Genomic DNA, 24,586 nt, shown 5'->3' with positions numbered 1-24,586 from the left:
TATCTTTTCTACTCCATTGATCGTTAAAGATACTGCAGAGAGCAGAAAGCATTTTACCAATATGAAAGAGGAAATGGGTAGAAAGGTACCGAACCCTGGAAAACAAGAACAAGTGAATCCAACAAGTTGAGCAATGAAGCCTAATCCCCTTGGTGAGTCTGTGTCCACACAGTACTGCAAGTAAATTATATGTATGGATCACCAGGTTCTTACAAATGTAGGAAATATGGATTTTTCTTCAACTTAATTTTTATTCCACTACATTCTGCTGATGAAAAAGTAATTTGCACAAGTAGAGAGGTCATACATTTTGAAAACACATTAACGATTACAGTAGAATTCACTTGTTATTGTTAGACTAGGGGGTGCTATTTATCGGTTGCCTATATGGGCACTTCTCATCTCTAAAATGGGGTGCTAGTGAGATCCATCTCGAGAAACCATAATGTCCTGTACTACTATCAAGAGCATAGGAAAGAAAAGAAAGGTAGATGCTGGACAATAAAGAGTGGGGTGCATTGTGGGGACTAAAAGAAGAAGAAGTTACCTACATTCTGTATAGTGCTTTCTGGTGCATACACTATCAAATTGCAGATTCATCCCCTTACAATACTCTCCAGGTACCAGACTGGATCTGAAATCCTCCTGCACATGTTCGGTGGTGCCTTGCAGGTCCACGATGGCACCTCACCACCACTGAAGTGACAGGGAGCAACTGCAAATAAATGCCGGCTGGCATTTAATTTTTTCTCCCCTTTAGTGCCCTCAGACGTGGAGAGTGAATAATTGGTCCCAGTGGGCCAATTCCTAATTAGGGACCATTTGGATATTAAAAAGAGGCTGCTCAACATAACAGGCAGGTGAGAAGGCAGCTTGCTTATCATTAACCCAAATGATGAACTAGTTTGCACTCGTCTGAAGGTGGTCTATAACTGACTGTGGCCAGCTCACCTTCACCAGCCAGATGTCGAGGAAGGGGAAAACTGGTATGCCCCAATTCAGATGGTGGGCAGCAACTACCTACATTACTTTTGTGAACACTCCAGGGGTACTGGTGAGGCTAAAGAAGAGCATAGTGAAATGAAAATGTGAAATAAAAATGCTCCAGGCTTACCTTAAACCGTGCATTTCCTTGGGACTGAAGATGCAGTAGAGGGAGCAGAAAGTGCACCAAAAATCTGCTATGGAATTTATAATGGTCTGGGAAACTCGGGCACATCCAGATCAGTTAGGGAATAGGCTCTGGGACCAGGGATGTAGAAGAAGACTGACTGACATCATGATGCCACCACGCCTTCTCTTTGGATACTGAGTGGCAGGAATGGGTGACGTTCCACTTTGTTTTTTTGAGCTTGCGTTTGGACTTCAATTTGGCCTGCTGGAAAACTATAACCATGAACATGACCTTACAGGGGAACAGCCTTACAAGCAAGATAGAGTCTGTGCCTGCCTCCTGAAGCAGAATTCTCTTGAGGGCTGCAAATAATCTTATAATAAGTGATGTACAGCATCGCTTCTTGGTCCCGGATTGCCTTCGGGGTGCATGAAGGTTAGCAGAAACAGGGATGGGGAGTGGACTAATAAGAAGAGAGTGATAACTCTAAAAAGAAATAATTGAGGAGAACCGCCCTCACTAGCTTAACGCCCTAAGTGCTGGGGCTTTCCCCCCCCCCAAAGTTGAACCCTTTTTCATGCTTGGGGAAGTTTGCACTTAAGCCTTTATGCAAGTTTTTTCCCCAAAAGACAAACGGGTCAAATTTGCATCTTTTTCCCTACATGTGGGAAACACGCAGCTACCCAGGGCTTGTTGATTCCACTAGAGCGACCAAGGAAAGCATCCAAAATATAGCAAGATTTTTTAGGGGGAAAAAAGTACGGTGGAAGCAAGTGTATGTTTTTTTCTAAAAATGTCATAAACAAACATTTTGCTGTGCTGTCATCACCCTCTTCCCAGGTTTCAGGAACAGGGAGAGCAGTTAAAGAAAACATTATTTCATCTCAGTTTTTTTAATTTTCAGAGTTCTAGTTAATATTTTCTATTTTTCAGTTTCTACCTTCTTGCTGTTTATGGGGGGAAGAGGTGCAAAATCCAGGTGTGAATCCGGAAAGCCGTACATTTATGAAAATTAGACAAAGTTCTGAATTTAGCAAGGGTCCTTTGTGTAAATTGCTCAAGATTTTCCCAATGAAACAAATAGCTGCAGTCAAAAACTTATTAAGGTGAGAAGGAAAAATGGAAATAGATGACAATGCTTTTGTGTGTACTTTTTGTCAAGATGGCTGATCCACAAAAGTAATATACTGTTACATCCCACAGACTTGGGGAGAGTATGTAGCCTAACCGATGATCTCAAATCAGTGGAACCGGATTTGAGTCTCTGCAATGATGTAAGAACACATCCTGTTATTCTGAGCAAATCCTTTAATCTCCCCATGCCTAACAAAAATGAATGTGTCCTTGTGCAAGCAACAGGTGCTCATATAAAGCGCCCTGATACCCAATATCTTTGAGTCAAGTTTGTGCTATATAAAACTCTGGAAAAAAAAGACTAGTCGCAGTGTTATACAGCATTTATTGGTGGTTCAGGAATATGCGCTACGTAAAGTCATCAAATGAGCTGTAGCTTATAATGATTTTTCATTGTGTACAGACCATGCAACAATTCATAAGATACAATTTAATTAATAAAAAAAATTGGCATGAAGGAAAGCTATGCATTTTTTTAAATGTGCACTAAAATCTGAGTTCAGGAATAGCGATTATGGGCATCCTCAATTCACAGTTGTACTCAAACTCATGTGATTCAGAGGGTGTTGTTCAAAATGTGTTCTTTCTTGCAGGCTTCCATTTGAAGCAAATAATGGAGAGGAAGTCAATAAATAACAAGTGTTCTGCTTTTCTGTGTTTACAGACTTCTGCTGATAACAATGGTACCCTTCTCCCCTCTATGTGGAGGAAACTATCACCTATCAAACGAAAAACTCAACAATGCAAAATGGAGACATCAGGGTGTATCCTTGGAATTTCAATCTTTCTGGGGATATGGGTAGCTGCAGTACAGCGAGGCGAGCTAGCATCCAGGGAAACCCACCAACCAGACATTTCTGAAAAATAGACTCCCAAAGGAGTCCAGGACAGAGGGGCTTATGTTGGTCTCACCACATTTTCTTACCAAGAATGCCCAGCAAATATGAAACCAGCTAAAATCACAGAATTTTCTAATATTTCTTTGAAGGAAAGCTTCAGAATCTACAGGGACCAACACAACTCCTGCCACATAGTGTTTCTACAACTCTCCCAATTAAAACAGTAAGCCACTTGAGCAGGTGGGTCTACCAGTACCAAAAGGAACGAGCAAAACTGTGTAAAGTCAATGTAGTGTCAAGGTGGACTTCACATGGTGACAGTTTTGGTGTGCCATTGTATATGTGAGCAAAACAAACAATGGATTAAACCCAGATTTGTCACTGGGGGTGAATATTTGATTTGTTCAGAATTCCTTCCATCCTTTGTTCTTTTTGCCACATCAATGACGGGTCTCTCTTAGTACATTAACAGTGTGGGTGGAGAAATGTCATCTGGCTGTGTAGCAAAGGGTGTTCATGCTGGCAAAACTGTCAAGCACACATGGTTCTTATGACTTGTTGTTCCATGTGGAAAAAAAATATTGAACTCTTTCTTGCATCAGTGAAGTCTAGTAGCAATGGCTAAAGCAAAAATTGTATTGGATGCTTGTTTGGATAGGTCACTTAGAGCATGTACAATCACTTGTGTCCTGTGGCATTTTGAGCGCTTAGCTCAAAGATCTTATAATACCAAAAGAATGACGAAAATTGTGAATCTGTGGTGCGAACAGACTGATACAGTCTTTGAATATAAGACCATTTCGTTTTACAGTGGTCTTCTATGACCTAGTCGTAAAACTTTTTCTTAGTTTGTGTGATCCCATCTTAACAGTTGGGGAAATTATCTATTATGCCATTAAAAAAATTAATGTTAACTATATACACAATTGTTCGGGGAGCAACAAGGCAAAAAGGGGCTAATGAGCCCCAACTGTGAGGGTTGGGCTCAATTGCCACTGGCGTCCTGGGGCCCATCCTACTAAAACTCAGCAAACTGGGCCATACCCAACCCCTTATGCACTTTACTCTCAGATTAGGGAGGGCGAACAGTCACCTACTTCTCAAGAAGGTAGTGTGGTGTACTTGAGCTCAGCATTCAACAAGCAATCAACGGATGCAATAACTTCAATATCCAGCCCAGTGCTTATCTTTTTAAAGACCGAAAGTGGTTTAACTAACACATTTGTACTAATGCTACATCTTGCAATGTGTTACACATGTTAGTGTAATTGGGAAAGTATTCATGGCATTACACTCTTGCCAGTTCACTTTGTTATGTTAATTTATATAACACACAACTCACCCTGGAGGGTATCCTGGAGCTTAAGCAGGAGTCGGATGGGACGAGCCTGTGTTGGGGCTAGGTGAAGAGCCAGGTCTTCAGTTTCATGTGGAACTCAAGTACTGTGTGGACGAGGATCTGTGCAGAGTCAGTTCATTCCAGGCTTTAGGAGCAAGACAGGAGAAGGTTTAACAGGCAGATCTGGTTCTGTGTATGCAGGGGGTGTTTGTGAGCAGGCATCTGCCTAAGCGGAGATGTCTGGTGGGTTTGTGGAAGCTTATGCTGTTGTTGAGGTAAATGGGGCCAACTTGTGTAAGGCTTTGTATGTGTGTATGAAGAGTTTAGTAGAGTGCTTGCTTATGGATTGGGGGCCAGTGGAGGTCTTTGAAGTGCTGGGCGATGTGAGAGCGGGGTGGGAGGTTGACTGGGAGCATGGTCGCTGAGTTTTGTATGGTGTACTCTCTGGTCAGTTATGTGCTGATTCCAGCATAGAGTGTGTTGCCACAGTTCACTTTGCTGGTGATGAGTGCTTGAGTCACGGTTCTGTGGGTGATTTTCTTGAGCCTCTAGTGTGTGGAAGCAAGAGGCAGAGACTGCATTCACTTGGCTGGTCATATTGAGTTGGCTGTCGTTTACTATTCTGAGGTTCTTCGCGTTAATTTCCAGGAAGGGTATGGGTAGTGTCCGTCAGATCACCAGACGGAGTCTAGGGAGAGGCGTCTATGCCGAAGATTACTACTTTCCTCCTGTCTGTGTTGAACTTGAGTTAGTTGGTTTTCATTCATCTGCTGATTTTGTTCATGCAGGCGGAGAAATTGGTTTGGGTACGTGGTATCTTGTGGGACAGAAAAAGTATGAGCTGAATGTCATCAGAAAAGGATAAGATGTTGATTCCGTGGTGAAAGATGATGCTGGTGAATGGGGTCATGTAGGAGTAGAACAGAGTGGGACTGAGTGAAGATTCTTGTGCAACTCTGCAGATCAGGTTGATGGCATCTAAGGTGAAGAGGGCCAGCTTGACCGTCTGAGTACGGTCTGTCAGAAAAGAGCAAATCCAGTGAAGTGCGGGACCTTGGATGCCGGCTTTGTGCAGTCACAAGATAAGGATCAGGCTGGAGATGGTGTCCAGGGCTCCGGAAAGATCCAGTAGGATTAGGGCTGAGATGTCACCTATAGCCGTGATCATTTGGATGTCGTCTATGGTGACAATGAGGTTGGTCTCTGTTCTGTGGTTGGGTCATGGTCCAGATTGAGATCTCAAGGAGATGGTTGTCAGTGAGGTGGGCGGCTAGGTATTTATGACCTTTTCCTTTACTTTTGCCATGCATGATAGCAGGGAGATAGGCAAGTTCTTGGCAAGCGTCTTCGGGTCTGCTGAGGGTTCCTTGAGGAGGAGGAGTACCAGGATGTGTTTGCCAAGCATTCGGGTAGGTGGCTCTGATGATTTCGTTGTTCAGTATCGGGGTGAGGGCTGTGCTGATGGGGTCCAGTCCTTTGATGAAGACATGGTGAGGGCAGGGGTCCGAGGGTACTCCTGAGTGTATGGCTACGGTGTACGGCTGTGTCACGCAGTTTTGTGAGTGGTGATGGTGGGCCAGGTGGTCAGGGTGGTCCTCTGGGTGTTAGAATAGATAGGGAGGATGACTTAAATCGTAGAAGGGTCCGGTTGAGGGTCAAGGCTTTCATACATGCTGGAGATCCTGTTGCTAAAAAAAAAATAAAAAAAAAAAAAAAGAGTACAGTGGTCCTGATAGGCGATCATACTGGTGGAGTTACAAATATTTCCATGGTGATGTTCGTGCTGTTTTTGATGCAGCCAGTGTGCACAGAACATGTGGTTGCTCTGATTTGCTGATGGTAGAATCTGATGGCAGGTTTGTAGATGCTCTTTTCAGTGTCATTCTGACTTTGTCTCCTTCCGTGTTCAAGTTGCTTGCAGTGGCATATGATGAGCCTGAGCTCCCTTGAGTACCAGTTTGCTTGCGGCCTGCTCTTCATATCTTTGAGAAGAGCCAGGGTTTCTGTGTAGGTGGTGATCCAAACATTGAATTTGCAGATTAATTTGGGGATGTTGTTGCTGTGCCAAGGGTGGTGGTGTAGGAGTTCAGAAGACCAGGATGCTTCTGAAATCGTGTTCCAGTCCCATAGTGGCATGATGATGAGATTTGATGATTGCGTTTCTGCTAGCGTGTGGAATTGTTATGCTGAAGTTGATGAGTGTTATGCTGAACCAGGTGATCAGTGTTGGCTGGTCTACAATGTTGCTGAAGCTGGTGAAGACGGGGTCCAGTTGGGAGGTAGACAAGGGTGACGTTAATGGGTGTAGCTGGCAGTGATGAGGAGTCTGAAGGTCAAGTATTTCATGCTGGTGGTGCGTTACGATAAGGTGGAACATTGGATGGATTCTTTAAAGAGGACAGTGATTCCACCTCCAGCTCTGTTTGCACCTGTCCTGTCTTGTGATCTTCTATATGGGGTGGTGTGCTTGCCACGGCGATAACAGTGGCCGGCAAGAAAGTTAGTGATGTTTTGGTCAGGAAGAGTAGGTAAGGTGAGAAGTCATGTAGCAGATCCCAAATTTCAGTGGTGAGTTTAGTGAGGGAACAAGTGTTGAGGATTCTGCAGGACAGAGAGGGTTGTTGTGTAATGGAGTTCGGGTGTGTGGTCGTGTGTGTGTGCACGAGTTTTGGGTGTGTGAGGTCCATGAGGTGGGAGTGGAAGAGTGCATGTGAAATGGGACGTGAAGCAGGATAATGCTCCTTCGGTGTAGGGCGGTGAGGTGCAGCAGCAGTGCTGAGAAATGCGACGGACGTTCAGGGCCCATAGGGTTGCAGGGGAATAGCGACTTTAAGGGGGGGAAGGGTTAACCAAAGGGCCTGGCAATCGACTCGGGCCGAGTGCGAACAGGAACAGATGAGCTTGCAGTGCCACGCCTGCTGCGTGTCCATGCTTCAGCATTCATTAAGTGAAGACAGTTTTGGCTAGAAACCACCTATTAATCCTTTCCTGGGTGGCCTCAAACACTCATCTCCTCTATGAAATTATTATATACCATGAATCACGCAGAAGTGCAGCTTTTTCTTGCACAGAGGCAAATGTGCATTGAGTGTTCAATCTTAAGCCCTTGTGATACTGGGTGGCATGTTCAAGCCTTCACTCCTAGCTTGCAGATAAGCATGGCCCTGCTATGCGTTTATTGCAGCGGCTGTGGTGAGCAAATATTTACTGGACCTCAGGGATAGACAGGTACAGGCTGCGACCATCTGCGTTGTTGTCCTGCCTCAGCGGCATTGGTGCAGATGCATACTTGGCCACCACAATCTCCAGCGGATGCAGTAATGTGGAGCATTTGGACTGAGGATAGTCCTAGCCTGGACTGAGCAAACAGTAGTCACATAAGTTTGGCCTATGATAATCATGCAGTTGCAATCCCAACTGGGCCTTCAGACTTCAGGTGATGTCCCCTCACTTCTGGGGACTGTCCGTAAGGCAGCCATCGACCCCAGTTGCACAGCAGACCTTAAATTATTGTGCAGAGCACTCCCTTTCCTGGTCATAAAGGACTTGAAACTTGAACAAAATTGGGTAGGTTGGGTACCACTTTCATGGGTCTACTGTCTCAACCTGTAGAATTGGCTTGGTATTGTCGCACTGTGCCTTTCTCAAGCTGCCTTTGTGAAAAGTGATGCTTCCAACGAGGCAGTGCTGTCTCAAACGTGCAGCAGTCGCAACAGAAGAACAAAGAGGTGTGAGGTTTCTGCTCCCAGCTGTTATCAGCCCAACTGAAGAAGTATTCAGAGACATGCAAAACAGCAGGCCTTCTATAGAAACATACTCATCTCACAAAAGAGAAACTGCAGTCCAACCTCTCACCTATACCATCCTCCAAAAGGCAGTGGTCAGGACGACCAGTCGGCAGCTCCTTGCTAACAAAAGGCATCATGACATTCCTGAAGGTAGTCCAGTCTCCAAACTTGGCACTTCAGTATCTGGTTCTCCTCCCCCCAGGAACAAGAATGCAGACATTCCGCGGTCTGTTAAAATAGTCTCTCTCCATCGAGTGATGTGCCACACCAAGGGCATCCAAAATGGATTCCACAAGCTCAATCATACATTGCTCATCACCACACATGTAGTGCCTGCACTGTACATGAGAGCACACTCGAGAAACACATGTACACAGGATGCCAGAGAAAGGTTCTGGGCACACACGTCAGTGGAACATTACTCAAGTGGGCAAACAGGCGTAGCTGTGATGTCTGGGCATGTTCTTCCAAGAGAGAATTCCTGGAGGTGAAATCCTTATTGGCCTTAAGTTACCTATGTAGCTTCTACAAATCGAGGGGAAAGCATTGCACTTTTGAACTACAGAAAAATTCTCGAGTTGATGTTCATTGATTGCACTTGGAGTCGTCTTCTTATGATTCCTGCATGGCTAAGGTTCATGGTCCAGTGCTAGACAGAAGATGCATCTGCAAAGCTCATCCTTAACTGGTATTTTTGCAATCAAGCTGCTTAGTTAAATGCCTCGAATAAACTGTAAACCTAAGCCAGCAAATGAAAAAAGAATCCAAGAGCAACAACACTTTTTACAGAGTGAAAAACACTGAGGAGAAGGAGGCTAAATGTCAAACAAACCACAGACAGAGTGAACAAGAATAAGAACTAAATGTAGATAGCAAAATTGTAGCAAAATGATTAAGTTTCCAGAGGCACTTCACAGACACAGCAACAACGTTGAAATGGCTCCCTTTGTACAAGGTATTTTGGAAATGATTGGTTGATTACATTTACACTGCTCCCACAACACCATGAGCTCTCTTGGTGCAGGACTTCTAAACCTTGCCTTACTGATGTGCACTGCAAGTCCATGCATAAAACTTGTTAAGCAGAATGCAATTGTAACTTGCTGAGGGAATTAATTTCAGTGAATGGGTCCATGAACTGAGAAAGCTCTACCTACTTCTGATTTGAATTTAACTTTGAGATAGCTAGTAGACTGTGATCAAAGCTTTTTAGATTACTCACTAGTTGATAGAGTTTAATTTGGGCAATCAAGTTCTGTGATATTTTATTATGAATGCAAGAGGACAGCCTGTAGCCAAAGTGTACATACAAACAATCTTTGAATGGCTCAAAAGTGAAGACCTTCTTCTGCTGCTTTTGTTATATGATCTCCCTTTCCTATTTCAACAGCATTTTGGACACTTCACGAATGATTTACCAGTACAGTTTGAGAGTCCTACATAAATACAATTCAAGTAGTCAAACCTCAGATTCAATGCGGCCCACAGAACAAAGTGTTGTGTGACCATATGAAAGTAGGTTTACAGTAGTCTAAGTTTGGCAGTCTGATGGTAGTAGTCACCCGCTACCTTACTTACTATTAAGCAGAGTCTTAGCAGTACCGAATGTGATCTAAAGGTTCTTCACTTTGGTTGAGAGAGCCATTCCAAGATCTGGAACTCCCTCCCCACCCACCTCCGACTGACCCAAGACCTTCTCACATTCAGGAGACACCTCAAGACCTGGCTGTTCGAGCAGTAGCAGCACTCCCCCCCCCCCCCCCCCCCCAGTGCCTTGAAACCCTCGCGGGTGAGTAGTGCGCTCCATAAATGTACTGATTGATTGATTGATTGATTCCATGGCCAATGATGTTAGGCATCAGAATAGATGAAACATTTGTTCTACGATTCGTGCCAAAGCCGATGGCCACAGTCTTTATAATGCTGTGCTGTGAAGAATTGCTATTCATCCAGACTTTCACTTTGGCAAACTTTATGAAGACCTTCTGTCGGTGAGTCATCGAGAAAAAGTCTGATATAAACCTATATTTCATCATATAACCGGACTCCAATTTAATTAAGCTGAATACTGGTGTCCTGCAGATGTTAAGCAATAAAGGTGACAGATGAGAGGCCTGTGGGACTCAGGAGGATGGGGATATTTCTTGGGATAGCAACAGGCCACTAAGATCCTTTGACATCAGAAAGACAGGAAAGACTAGAACTTGATGGTGTATAGGTCGGCAGGGCCCACTGTGAATAACCTTTCCAGCAGGGTGGGTGTCAGATGCTGCAGGTAGCTCTAGTATTACCAGAACACATCCTGCCACCTTATCTATCATTCAAAAGGCATTGTCCCAAAAAGGCAGTAGCTCACTTACGGCTCCACGCTTTGGAAAAAAGCAGAATTTCAGGGATGAAACACAGGGGTTAGTCTTGAGTTGGCATTCAAATTGCATAACAATGCTCTTCTTTCAGTTTTCCTCAGAATCAGTAAATTGGTGATGGGTTTAAAGTTGAATAGCATTGGGGTGTCCAAATTAAGATTATTTTGTTTTTGCAACAGTGGAAACTGTCCTCTTCATTTGGGTTGGGATGAGTCCCTCCAAGAGGGAAAGATTCAAGAGTTGACAAAAGAGCGGGCAAAGATTGAAACACAATTCCTAAGCAGCCATGCTGGGGCTGGATTCATCAGTTGGTCAGAAGGATCTCAGAATGGATTCAACATATTATCAAGTAGCAAGGTATAGGGGGGAAACTGGACCAGAGTCAGCCAACTAATCCGAAACTGGCCCCTGAGCAGTCACAGGCAATTGCTGCTGATAAAAAACAAATGTAGGAGGCCATCTAGGTGTTGACGAGGAATGAGCAACATTACCAGTTTAAATAAACCTCTATTGGTTTTTAGCCCTAGCATTGAGCCCCACCCAGTACTGTTTCTTGTGTCTACATTGGCAGCTTTTTCAACTTAAACTGCCTTAGGGAAAGCAGTTTATCTGCCTGTCATTTATGATTTATCAACAGGGCCCGCTACTCTACCTAGAATGTCTTATTCATCTGGGCATAATTGAGCCTGGGTTATCGGTGGGATTGAACACTAGATTTGGATTAATTGGCCAATCATGTCGGAAAACTGCTGATGGAGGAGGTAAACCGTTCAATCATTTGGCTGCAGGACTCAACAAGGTCCTCGGTTTCCAAGGCTAGTGCCTTTTTTTGGCAGAATAAACTAATCATGTTGACACTGTGAGAATGTCTGAAAATTGGCACTGCACAAGTATGTAGGACCAAATCCAGAGAAAGCTGAAAGTCCACTGTGGCATTGTCAGGTCAGATGGCGGATCTGATGCCCAAGATGGAGAGGGTGCAATTTCTACTAAAAACGGCATCCAAATTAAGCCCTCTATTAACATGCTCAGAAAAACCTTCATTATATGACAAAGTCAAAACCCGGAGTCATCAGGGAATACCTCATTTTCCCAAACGTTTAAATCCCAAGCACTACCAGGAAAGAATATGTGGTAGCCAGGCACCCTACAAGGTCAACCAGCTTTTGTATTCTGTCGCAAAAGGCAAAAAGACAGCTGTCGTCAGAAACGTCCATTAGAAGGACTTCTAGGTAGAATATTTTGGCATTTTCAAATACCGAAAGACTAATAACTAAACGAATTATGTTGAAAATACATCCTATAGTGAAGATACTTCCTAGTGCCTGCATAGTTGCCAGAAATATAAATCTAGGAAGGTTCCCTTGCAATAGAATATACATTTAAATGTTTTCTGGATATTCAGGGAAGGCTCCTTTCGTGGTTGTTTGCTCCCAAGAAATCTGTGACCCCCCCCGCCCCCCGGGCCACCCCAACACACCCACATCCTCGAAGGATTTCAGACACTCTTTGCTGATGTGGTGCCACATTCGTATGTACATTCGTTTGAGCCTTTGCTGTGCCATCTGCAGTGCTTAGCAACACATCTGAAACAAAACCCTAATTTACATTTCCTGCACACCCTCTTCTATCAAGCTGGGCTCCAGAAACACATTTAGCAGCGTTACATGTGGGATTCTTAGGCACTGCTTCAAAGGCTCTTTTCGTTGAGTCTGAAATGTATTCCTGATGTGCAACACTTTGCCTTTTTTTGTTTTGCTAATTACTAGACAATTATTCAGCACTGTTTTATCACGTTCATCAATAGACGTATTCAGATAAAATCCACTAAGACATTTTACACATTTATATGGTAGAAAAACAAACTAGCATATGAATATCTAAAACCCACATTAATTCTCTAAACAAGGACCGAGACTATAATGCTGAATGAGAACATATTCAAAAAATCTAAATTGGGCAACAGTTTATGGTAAAATCACTGACACTGTGTACTACCTTATCAGAATATCAACTGCTTTCCATATTCAATAAACATACTAAGTGCCAGTCTAACTCTAAGCAGTTATACCAAAATCTAATTCACATGGAGAGCTGCACTGTAAGGAAAGTGGTGTATTATATTGTGCCGTGGCGCGATTTCACAGGGTAATACACTCACGATATCGCCTTGGGCCCAGTCAGGCTCTTTTGTGAATCTGTTAGCTTACCCCTGTGTAGATGTGGCTATGAGTAATCTGGCTTGAATAAAGGAATAAGGGTAAAGCATTTAGAAGCACCAAAACAATGAAATAAAGTCATATGACGCTAAAGAAATCTGACACCAATTTATAAAAATAGATTGTATTTTTCTGAATTTTTAGACACCTAAACAAACAAATTTCCCAAGTGAATTGGTGGACAACTGTTCTCTAGTCACAGCGTCCCTTTGGTGAAGGCTGGGGTCCTTCTTGGGTGACCAAACCGCACTTCAACGACTCTCCCGGGTCTGGCGGACTCATGTGAAACTTCTGATCATCGGAACTCTGTCTCCCCTGCTGCACATCAGCAGTCAGTGGTGGTCAAACAATTGTGGCTACTGGCTAGCCAAGGTGGACTTCTTGAGCTTTTGTGGCCCTGCAACTGTAACAGGAAATCAGTCAACTCACTCTTGGAGTTCACCTCTACTGTCAGGGGTTCAGGAATCAACTTTTTCCCCGAGCAGAGTATCACAGGCACGGAACTCTCTTTGCTAGCCCAGTAGCAACACTTGCAGTCACGTCATTGGTGCACCTCTCTTTCCTGACCCAGGAAACAGCAGGGCAGTCCTTTTTTAATCCTGTCTCCATTGCAGACATGATCTGTGGTCTGGGTGCCAGGGGTGCCATGTTTACGGCCAGGCAGTGCCATTAGGGGATGCAACAGTTACTACCCAATTGGTTAGCAGGTCTCCTCCCGCCATATGACTTCCAGCAATATGTGGCATCAAACTACCCCAGAATGCAATATTCTGTCCATTCCCAAGATAGCTGAACCCCTTTCTTGGTATGTTGAACTTGCTAGCCTACCCTAGAGGTGTGGCTACCTGAAGGCTACATACCCATGGGAAAACCGGTTTGGAAACTGGACTCACCTCCGAGTCCCCTATACCAACCAGTCTACCAAACCAAAAGAGCAGCCCCTCTTGTGTGTGTTCACCATTTGCATTTCAAAGACGGCTTCCTCTTTAAAGCTCTTTTTGGATTACACCCTGTGTGGCTTTCTGGCAGGAAGAGCTGACATCTCTTCCAATGTCAGGACACTTTTGTTTCCTTTCCTGAGAGTCATTCACACTTCTCCCCAGGATGATAGTAGATTGTCTTGTGGCCAGCATCTCTGAATGGCAACTAGAAAACTTGGGCAACAGAGAAGCAACTCTCTAAAAGTTGCATTTACTCAAAAGTTATATTAAATTCGACTTGAAAATCAAGTTGGATGTAAAGGAACAATTATGTTGATACCTTGAAGTACCAACTGTAGTAGTCTCATTCAGAAGTTAGCACAGCCTACCCTGTACTCGACAATGGGGCTACTAGCCTTTCCACAATAAAAACACGAATTTGGGGTTCCTACTGTTTTGATATACAGCAACCTGCCTGAAAACTCAATAGGCCTGCTGTAGGGGGTGACATACATATTAAAAGGGAGGTTTGGGCTTTGTTATTAGTTTAAATGGGAAAGTCGAGTTAGCGGTTTAAAACTGCTTTAACAGTCTGCACTGGCATGCTAGGAGACATGTTTTTTTGTTGCACTCAGTGTGGCACAATAGGTGCTGCTGCCCCTGAGGGTCACTTTAACTAACAGGCCCTGGGGAACCCTGGTACCATACACTAGGGACTTTTAAGTATGCTAACCCAACCAATTGGGTACAAGCCAATAAAACATACACTTTTAAGGTTCAGAGCACTGCCACGGAGGTCTGCTTAGCAGGCCTCAGTGCATTCTCAGAGTCGAAAAAACATAATCAGTCCAAAACTGTCTAGGTGATCATTCAAAAAGAGACAGTTCCTTACATGCACACAATTATATTTTTAACCAAGCAATCGATTCTGTGGTTTGAAAAGTGGCACACTCGGACATGAACTAATAACGTTTGAAAATGATAGTTTTCATAGCCATCAGCGGGTACATTGCATGGTACTGGAAATCTGAAAATCAGAAACTTTGAATGCAGTAGGCTGTACAAACTTTATTTCTTCTTTAAACTTTCAGCATTACGATTTTAAGAACACAATATTGGTGCGATGTTACAATTGTTTAGTGAAAATCTCAATAATCGATTTTCTTCCACAGAAAAAACATAAAAAAGCAACACAAATCAAACCTTTAAAAACGGTCAAGGTAACACCGTTTTGCTAAACACCACACTGTACAGCCCAGAAACACTGCACTAACGTATTATATCACGAGGAGATTTATGATGCACATAATGGTTGTAGGAAAAAAAGTCACAAAACAGAAGTATTGCAGGAATATATCAAATTAACAAGTTACTTACCTTGGGTTATGCATTTTCTGGAGGGTACTCTATCTATAGATTCAATACCTTATGATACATCAGAGCTGTCAGACTGATGTGGAAAACCTTTCCCTAGAAATGCTCCCACGAGTCACTAGAGGGTGCTGTGTGGCTCCGCATTGACTCTGCAATGCCCCGAAGTGACAGAGTAGAGCCACACGCAAGTGCCACCACTGTGCACTGATGTCGGTTTCTAGCTTGTCTATTTCTGCACTCTCAGTCATGGAGTGTGAACAATTGGCTGTGCAAATATGTAGATTCCTTACTTTAGATCATTTTTTAGGAAGAAAAAATAAAAAGAATGTCACAACAGAACCTGGGATTGGGAGAGCAGTGAGGAATCTGCGGTTAGAGTATCCACTATAAAGAGTGTTACAGAAAGTAACCTGTTCATCTCATGGATACTTCTAACCGCAGAGTTCTCCCAAAGATACCAAATCAGTACCTCCCAAGGTGGAGGGTCTGAAAAGTGGACTCAGACCGAATAGACTTGTAGGACTGAGCAGGCAAAATATCCTTCACACAGTACCAGTCTGTCAAGGCAAAAGTATTTTGCGATGTGGGTGTATGTGAATAGGTTTACAGTCTGGCAGATGTCAAGGACATGCATATAACAGCGCAAACAAAGCACTGCACTACCTCAGGATCTAGTGGGGTCAGGCTTCCATTGGAGACCAGAGTCCTCTGATCACCACCTCACGCAGAGAGTCCTCTGATCACCACCTCACGCAGATTACCCCATCCAACCCAACGCCTGGAACCACAGTCAGCACTGGAAAGGTAAGGGGGTGGGGTCAGCCGTCGGTCAAACTGTAGCTGAGTAGCTACCACTGCAGATCATGTGCAGTCTCCTTCGAAATCAGAATAGCATCCAATAGGTTTGTATAATGCTTAACCACAGGAACTTCAAATACAGGAACTTCAAATTCCATTGCAAAGCCCGCATATGCCCACTAGTGTAGTTGATGAGGAGGATGCAAGAGGCTAAAAGGCCAAGAACCCTCAGAGCTACTCTCCTTGAAATCCAAGACCAAGGCTGAATTATTGGTATCATAGTCTGAATGCCCTGGACCCACTGCAATGAAGGGAAGGCCCTGGACTGTACCACATTCGAGACAGTTCTAATGAAAGGTGACCCCTACAAAGGAATTTGGCTCATTGATCATGATCTCCAACTATGTCAGGAGGTTCGATGCCTTCTGGATGTGGTTTATGATGGACCTTGCCAAGCCCACCTTCAACAGCCAGTCGTTGAACTAAGTGAACTATCTCAGCGTCAGCGCCATACCTGCAGCACTTGTTTTTGGCAGCTCCTTGCTTTTAACTACCCGTTTTGTCGTTTTGTTTTAATTATTGTTTTGGCACTTACCCCCTGTTCTTAGCAGCCTGGCCTCGACCACTCCCAATACAGTCATCATACTCGCACTATAATTGTGGTAATACACCGCTCTTTGCGGGTCCTCTGCCCCTGATTCGTGGCGGCCATATTGGGTAAGTGGGTTGCATCGCGCGCTCAAGTCCTCTTTCTACTCGCTAGGCGAGCATATAGGCAGCCATGTTGACGCGTAGCGGCCACGCGCAGCGGCCACGCCGGACTGACGCCGGAGTTACGCCAGAGTTCAGCCCGTCTGTGCCCGTCCGGGCCCAGACGGGCTCAGGGCTGGTCCCCCTGTCCGACTCACTGGAGCTATACTCAGCCTGCTTCAGGTACACTAAGGAGGAACTCATGTCCTGGCGGTCTTCGAATTCTGCCCCATGTAGATTTGTACATGAGAGAGGACAACCGTTTTTGCCTTGTGGGGCCTGTAACCCGGGTCAGGAAACGGCCATAGATAATTGTGCGTTATCAATGGCCTTGTTGAATTGCCGGTCCCTCCCTAGTCATGCGACAGAAATCAATTCTCTTATTCTTGATCACAAGCTGGACGTGTTGTTCCTCACAGAGACGTGGATCTCTTCCTGCTCCGGCCCGGATATGGTCAGAGCACTTCCACCCGGCTTTCTCATATTTCATCTAGACAGACAAGTGGGGCGGGGAGGCGGAATTGCTATCGTTTACAGGGATACGTTAACCTGTAAGGTTCAGGATGGTGGGATGAGCGATTGCGAGAGCTGTCAGTTCTCTCTACGCTTGTCGCCCACCGCGTCCTTGGCAGGCCTTCTCGTTTACCGTCCACCTGGGACTATGGGCAACTTTCCTAATTCTTTTCTTGAAACGGTCGCACTCCTTGCCTCTTCCACTGCCAATTTCGTGGCTTTGGGTGATTTTAACATCCATTTCGATGACCCCTACAACTCCTTGGGAGTAGATCTGCAGCATGATCTCAAAACATTTGAGATCAATCTTGTCAATTCGGGTGCAACGCACGGAAAGGGACACTTGCTAGATCCTATTTTTTCAAACTCAGACCGCCTTGAAGTTCTGCCTGCGCTGGCTCTGCCCTGGACAGATCATTTCATGATTCCGGCTCGGTGGCAATTTGATGTCCCAGTGGCATTTGCACCTAGGGTATTCACGGTGGAAAGAGCCTGGTCTAGGCTCCCAGTGGATACCTGGGCGGTACATTTGGAGGCGTCTCGTCCCATTCTCGGGCTTGACCCGTTAGTAGCTGACGAGAATATAAACACCTGGCTGACCAACTCGCTTGACATTATCCTCCCCAAGAAAAGACTACTTACTAGGGGTAGGAGAGTGGGATCAGCCCCCTGGTACACGCCAGAGCTTAGAACACTGAGGAAGGGCTGCAAGAGGCGGGAGCAGATCTGGAGGAAGGATTGGGGTGAAGTCAGCCGGAGAGATTATCGGGCGGCTCTTAATACTTATAAATCCGCCATCCGGGCAGCGAAATCCGGGTTTTTCGAGGAGAGAATAGGTCTTTCTTCCAACTCCTCGAAAGAGTTATTTAAGATCATCAGAGAACTCTTGAAAACCCCCGAACCTCCGGTCACTCACGATAACCCGCATGAGAAATGCTTAGAACTGGCCTCTTTTTTTAAATTTAAGATAGAAAACATCTTGGCATCCCTCCCTCGGTTAGTCCAGGAGTCATCCTCCGTTGGTAACCTAGGGTCTTGGCCCGGGGTGAGGACTGCAGAGTTGGTCTCCTTTGGACCAGTCACTGTGGACGAAGTCCTCGGGGCTCTGGCCACCGTGAAGAGTGGGTCCCCGAGAGACCCGGTTCCGATGAAATATCTGAAGCAGGTAGCCTCTACCATCGGCGGCCCAGTGACGGATCTTATAAATCTATCCCTCACTCAAGGAGTGGTGCCCCCCAGTTGGAAAGGAGTGGTAGTCAAGGCCCTCCTGAAGAAGCCCAGCCTAGATCCCGCAGACCTTGCGAACTTTAGGCCTATTTCCTTACTTTCCGGCCTTAGCAAAGTGGCGGAGAAACTCGTGAATAGGCGTTTATCGGGTTTTCTGGAATCCAACTCCCTTCTGGGTGATTCTCAAACGGGCTTCCGCCCTGGTCAGGGGACGGACACCGCCCTGCTGGCAGTCGTGGAGAATGCCAGGTGCATTTTGGATTCAGGGGGATCGGTGGCAGTGATCCTCCTGGACCTCAGTGCGGCATTTGACACCGTAAACCATCAGGTGTTACTCCAGCGGCTGTGGGGGGTGGGGGTCTCCGGGATGGCCCTGAAATGGCTCGCGTCCTTTCTAGAAGATCGGACGTTCGAGGTCTGCGAAGGCCACGAGAAGTCAACATCGGTTCCTCTCCAGTGTGGTGTGCCACAGGGCTCATCGTTGAGCCCGACATTGTTCAACATTTATATGGCCCCACTGGAGAGTGTGGTACTTCCACTGGGTATTAAGATCATCAGCTATGCTGATGATACCCAGTTGGTGGTAGGGCTCCCCCAGCCGGCGAATCAACCCGACCAGCTGCATGCATGCCTGGCTAAGATCTTCACTTGGATGTGCAATTCAGCACTTAAACTCAACGGTTCAAAAACCGAACTGATGATGTTGGGGAACTCCCCTCCCTCCTTGCCCTTAAGTAGCTGGCCTAGCTGTCTGGGAGTGCCACCCACCCCTAAACAGGAGATTAAGAGTTTGGGGGTGTGGCTGGAGCAGGACCTTTCTTTTAAGTCACACGCTAAAAAGATCTCAGGCGTGTGCTTTGGCCTGCTTCGGTCAGCTCAGAAGATCCTACCCCTTCTCCCGATGGCTACCAGGAGGCTATTAATTCAGGGGCTCATCATTTCCCGGCTGGATTACAGCAATGCGCTGTTTTTGGGGGCGCCAGAATCAACTCTGAACAAATTGCAGCAAGTACAAAATGCTGCTGCCAGGCTTTTGACGGACCTTCCCAGGCAGCAATCAGCCCGTCCGGCGCTGAAGGCGCTTCACGGGCTCCCTGTTAGAGAGAGGGTGAAGTTTAAGGCACTCTGCATGGCCCACAAAATCTTGCAGGGGAAAGGGCCACCTATCCTCCGGGATATGGTTCAACCTTATAAGGCCTCCCGTGCCCTCCGCTCAGACCACCAACACCTCCTGCAAGTCGCGAGAGTAAGAAAGGCCAGGACTGGCGGTAGAAGATTTTCCGTCAACGTGGCTGTTTTGTGGAATTCCCTTCCGCTCGCCCTGCGCTCTGAAACTGGCACTCTACGATTTCGTAGACTTTTAAAGACTCACCTGTTCCCTGTCTAACGAGTTGTCTTTGTTATGGCTGTTCTCTGGATAAGCGCTGGGATGCCCAAGGGTAACCACGCGCGATACAAAACTCATTAATAATAATAATAATAAGTGAAAACTGGCATACCTGACCTCCAAAGATGGGAAGCAATCACTGCCATCACTTTCGTGAACATCCGAGGAGCACTGGTAAGACGGGCACAGTAAACTGAAAAGGCTCCTGGCCTACCTTAAACCACAGGTAACCTCTGTGAGACAGCAGGATGAGTAGAACAGGTTCACATTTATCTGCATATTAGCTCTCCCCAAAGCATTCTTAAATTGTTAGGCACATGTGTTACCCTGCTTTATAGGTACCAGGAATCAGTGGCTTTGAAACTGATTATTTGTAGTTTAGCTGCTTCAGTATTGGGAGAGTGTGAATTCAACAGTCTCTTCAGCAGTTCACACTAGATATAAGAAATTGTTTACTGCTTTGCAACATAGTTGCTAACAGGTATATATATTTATATATATATATATATATATATATATATATATATATATATATGTGTTTCTTTCATTCTGGGTGGTCTATATTTAACGTGTATCTATACTTAGCATGTATGTTTGAATTATGCTGTTACAATTCACCTTCCCGGGTAATTTGGAGATTCAAATGTGGGCCTTTCATCATCTATTCAATCCAGTATCTTGTATGCGCACCTCAGTGGCCTTCAGGTAGACAGTTTGTGATATCATAGGGTGGGAGGCAAACGGAGGGGAGGGAATTGTGACAGACACAATTTCGGATATACGTTTTCTTGTCTTTTTAGCGTTCCATTGCTGTGGCTACAGAGGGTCTTTTATCTGCATAACCCAGGACCTCTTCCCTTGTGCATTTGCTTTTCTCTCTTGTGTTTGGTTACAAGACATAGGGAAGAGATTGTGGAGTTGGCCCTTATCGTTTCTGCGAAGCCATCCCAATTCCATGGACAACAGGTAAGGTTCACGGAGATCGTACAGAGGGACCGGCATAATTTGTGGAGCTCGGGTGGAAGTATGTTTCAGGGTCAGTACAGGGCCAGAAACCTGTCCAAAAGGTTCAGATGGATCTGTCAGTGGTAACTCGAATGGGAGCCCTTGCTGATCATTAGGGCTTGAATGCAAACTAGATGGTGCCAGAAGAATGCCAAATAGCTGATGCAAGGCCTCTTCAAAGGCATAAATTTGCTGCGGCATAGCCAATAGCCTGGGGAATTTGGGTTTTACCAGGATCAACTGTGGAATAAAATCCACAATCAAATATCTGGAGGAAGACAGATTAACAATGATTCCCTTGCGCCTTCTATTTGGCTAGAGAGTCCTGCTCTGCTTTCTTGTGCTTGCATTTGGACTTTGAATTACCGGAGCACTTCAACCACAATGTTGACCTCTCGAGGAAGAGACCTCACAAGTAAGTCTGTGCCTTCGACTTGGAGTGTGATCTCCACGAGGCCTGTGACGACGTCATATTTTTGGTCATGTACAACCTTTCTCAGTCCTGGATCGCCTTTCCATGCAGGACGGCGTACTTGTGGCATGACTTCAAGTTGTGTCCCAAGCCCAAACCCCAAAGACTTACTTTGTCACCTGTGTTCTAAAGCAGCAACATGGTTTGAAACCTGTAGTTTTAGAAGGGGGAACTGTTCCCTTCAACACTGGATTCTGTTCAAATTTAAGGAGCTGTTGAAGACCGAGAAAACTGAGTGAAGCCTCAGATTTCAGTAGGAAATGACTCAAAGAAAGGAACTGATGTCAGTGTGAAGGGGTGACGCTTATGCTGTTCAGCTCCATCACTTCAGGAGCGGTACCGAGTCAATGCGAAGCCACACTGTGCCACCAAGCGAAGAACAGGAGCACAGCTAGAGAAAAGTTTTACAGATCCGCTTTGGTGCCTGGGGAATATTATAAAGTGAGGAATCTTTAGTTAGAAGTATTAATCAGAAATGTATAGGTCACGCCAATTTTTAGATCCCTGTGCCCCACAAACAGCCTAAATGGCTAGACACTAACCTGTTTGAGGTATCAAACTGTAAAGCAGTTTTACTTAAAGAACAAGGGACTGGCTTCTCACTCTTCTTCTCCAGGTCAGTGTTTAGTGTTTTCTTGGCCTGAATCATGGCGTCCACTTCAGTTTCTGGCAGTGCAGAGCTATGAACTTCTTCAACATGGCTGTTCCTACAACTGGATGCTGAACTCCGCATATCCAAGTATTCTCCACTCTCTGATGCTTGGTGAGGCGCTTGGTGAGGCACTTGGTCAAATGAAGGATGGATAGAGTTGCATACTGCTGGGAGAATAGAGCGTTCTTTCTTGAAGGAGTCAATTTCACTATAAATTAGAAGTAACACATGCAATTCTGTATTTAGAATAATATGGGCAGATGGATAAACAAATGGCGAGGCATGCCATTCAAATTCAGAGAGCATATTGGTTAAACTGAAAACCACATTCTAAACTTACTAAATTACGATGCTAAAATATGCACTCAAAAGCATTTTAAATTTTAAACACTACTGTAATCACAAGCTGCAAAACACAATAGCTTTTGTAACAACTATTGAGGAAATATTTTGAGGCCATCCCTAAAACAAGCATTGACAATTGACAAAGACAATCGGACTGTCAGTGGCCCCCTACAATTTTGACTTTGTCAATGCTTGCTTTTTAATGGGTTTTCAAACACTTTATTGTTATGGAACTATCCTGTTATGGAATATCATCAATTATAAATAAAATGTTTAAAAAAATGGATAATAGTAAAGCACAAGTTACTACTTGTGTAACGATATATCTGTAAGAGACATTAGTTAGTATTAGATTCCTTACCTTAGAATATCCCCAGGCGTCAGACTGGATCCGGAAACTTTTGCGTAGCAGTACCCTTGCGCGTCGGTAGGCGTCGTCTGCGGCTCCGCGTCCGTCGTCCGCGTCGTGGGCGCCGTGATGACGTCGTCGGAGTACTTCGACGCCGCCTCAGCGTGCTGACGTCAATTCTTAGACACAGCTTTTCCGAGCCAGAAACGCAGAGCCATGTCAAAAAAAACAACACTGGTGCCATTGAAACTAGGGCCCCGAAAGGGGTAAACCCTAACCCTAGATATCGGTTCGTAGAACAGGGAGGATGGGTGGGTCGGTAAGGAATCTAATACTAACTAATGTCTCTTACAGATATATCGTTACACAAGTAGTAACTTGTGCATCTGAAAGAGACATATTAGTATTAGATTCCTTACCTTAGAATAGATACCCCAGCAATACCAACCCCGGTGGTGGGTCTGCGAACCAATAATCACACCAGAAAGTCCTGGAGGACAGAACGGCCAAAGAAGCCATCCCTCCGGACTTGGCTGTCCAGGCAGTAGTGTCTTGCAAACGTGTGCAGCGATGCCCACGTAGCTGCCTGACAGATGTCTTGTAAGGGCACTCCCCGGCCCAGGGCACTCGTAGTCGCCGTGGCTCGGGTAGAGTGAGCCCGCAATCCAACAGGGGGCTCCTTTTTAGCCAAGGAGTAGCATGCCTGGATACACAAGATGATCCACCGGGAGATGGTCCTCTTGTGCACCGCTTTCCCCTTCTTCGCGCCCACGTAACCAACAAAGAGTTGGTCATCCACCCGGAACTGGCGTGTGCGATCCAAGTAAAATGAGAGCGCACGTTTTGGGTCCAGACGGTGGAGCCGCTCTTCCTCTTTAGAGGGATGCGGTGGCGGGAAGAAGGTTGGCAAGGTGATAGACTGCCCGATGTGGAAGGCCGTGACAACCTTGGGCAGTAAAGATGGCTTAGTGCGCAACACCACTTTGTCCGGATGGACAGAAAGGAAAGGTGGAGTACAAGAAAGAGCCTGGAGCTCACTCACTCTCCTGGCAGAGGTGATGGCAACCAGGAAAGCAGTCTTCAGAGTTAGAAGGCGTAGAGGACAGTTGTGAAGTGGCTCAAAGGGAGCGCACATCAGAAATGTAAGAACCAGGTTCAAGTCCCACTGAGGCATCACAAACGGAACAGGAGGAAACGTGTGTGTGATGCCCTTAAGAAATCTGTTTACAATTGGGGACTTGAACAAAGAAGGTTGATCAGGCAGCCTCAGAAAGGCTGAAAGGGCAGAAAGGTAGCCCTTGATAGTGCCCAGAGCAGAGCCCTGCTGGGCAAGAGAAAGAAGGAAGAGAAGAACCTCAGAAAGAGGGGCAGCAAGAGGATCCACCGCCTGTGCTGTGCACCATGCCACAAATCTGTTCCACCTGCAGGCGTATACCGACTTTGTGGAGGGACGCCTGGCTGCCAGAATGACGTTACAGACTTCAGGAGGCAAGTCAAATGGCCTCAACTGTCGCCGCTCAATCTCCAAGCATGGAGGTGGAGACTGGACAGGTTCGGGTGGAGGACCGTCCCCTGCTGCTGCGACAGAATGTCCTCCCGAAGAGGCAGACGAATTGGGGGGATCGACTGACATACTGAGTAGCTCTGGATACCAGTACCTTCGAGCCCAGTCCGGAGCCACAAGGATGACTTGGGCCCGGTCGCGCTTGATCTTCTTCAGCACTCTGGGCAGAAGTGGTATAGGCGGAAAGGCGTACAGTAGACCGCAGCTCCACTCGCGACGAAAAGCGTCTCCGAGCGAGTGCCGCCTTGGAAATTCCAACGCGCAGAACTGATGACATTGCGTGTTCTCTTCGGTGGCGAATAGATCTAACCAAGGCTCTCCCCATTGCTGAAAGAGGCCTTTCGCCACGTCCGAGTTCAGACGCCATTCGTGATCCATCATGCACCGACGGCTGAGCTCGTCCGCCCTGGCGTTCAGAGAACCTGCCAGGT

At 45.7% G+C, this 24,586-nt stretch overlaps 1 protein-coding gene across 9 annotated transcripts in view; it reads right to left on the bottom strand.

Moving 5' to 3' along the window:
• Nucleotides 1–24,586, bottom strand: part of RELCH (RAB11 binding and LisH domain, coiled-coil and HEAT repeat containing) — an 878,561-nt gene that overhangs the window by 556,183 nt on the left and 297,792 nt on the right. For all 9 annotated transcript variants that reach the window (XM_078687764.1, XM_078687757.1, XM_078687759.1 and 6 more), the window contains one exon: nt 21,788–22,105. In XM_078687764.1, coding sequence (XP_078543890.1) covers nt 21,788–22,105 — 318 coding nt within the window. The remainder of the gene's footprint in view (nt 1–21,787; nt 22,106–24,586) is intronic.

This window comes from Lissotriton helveticus, chromosome 4_1 (genome assembly GCF_964261635.1).
Source record: "Lissotriton helveticus chromosome 4_1, aLisHel1.1, whole genome shotgun sequence".
In the NCBI taxonomy this organism is placed as follows: domain Eukaryota; kingdom Metazoa; phylum Chordata; class Amphibia; order Caudata; family Salamandridae; genus Lissotriton; species Lissotriton helveticus.
Note: the sequence above shows the minus strand (reverse complement) of the source record. Positions and strands in the feature narration are given on the sequence as shown.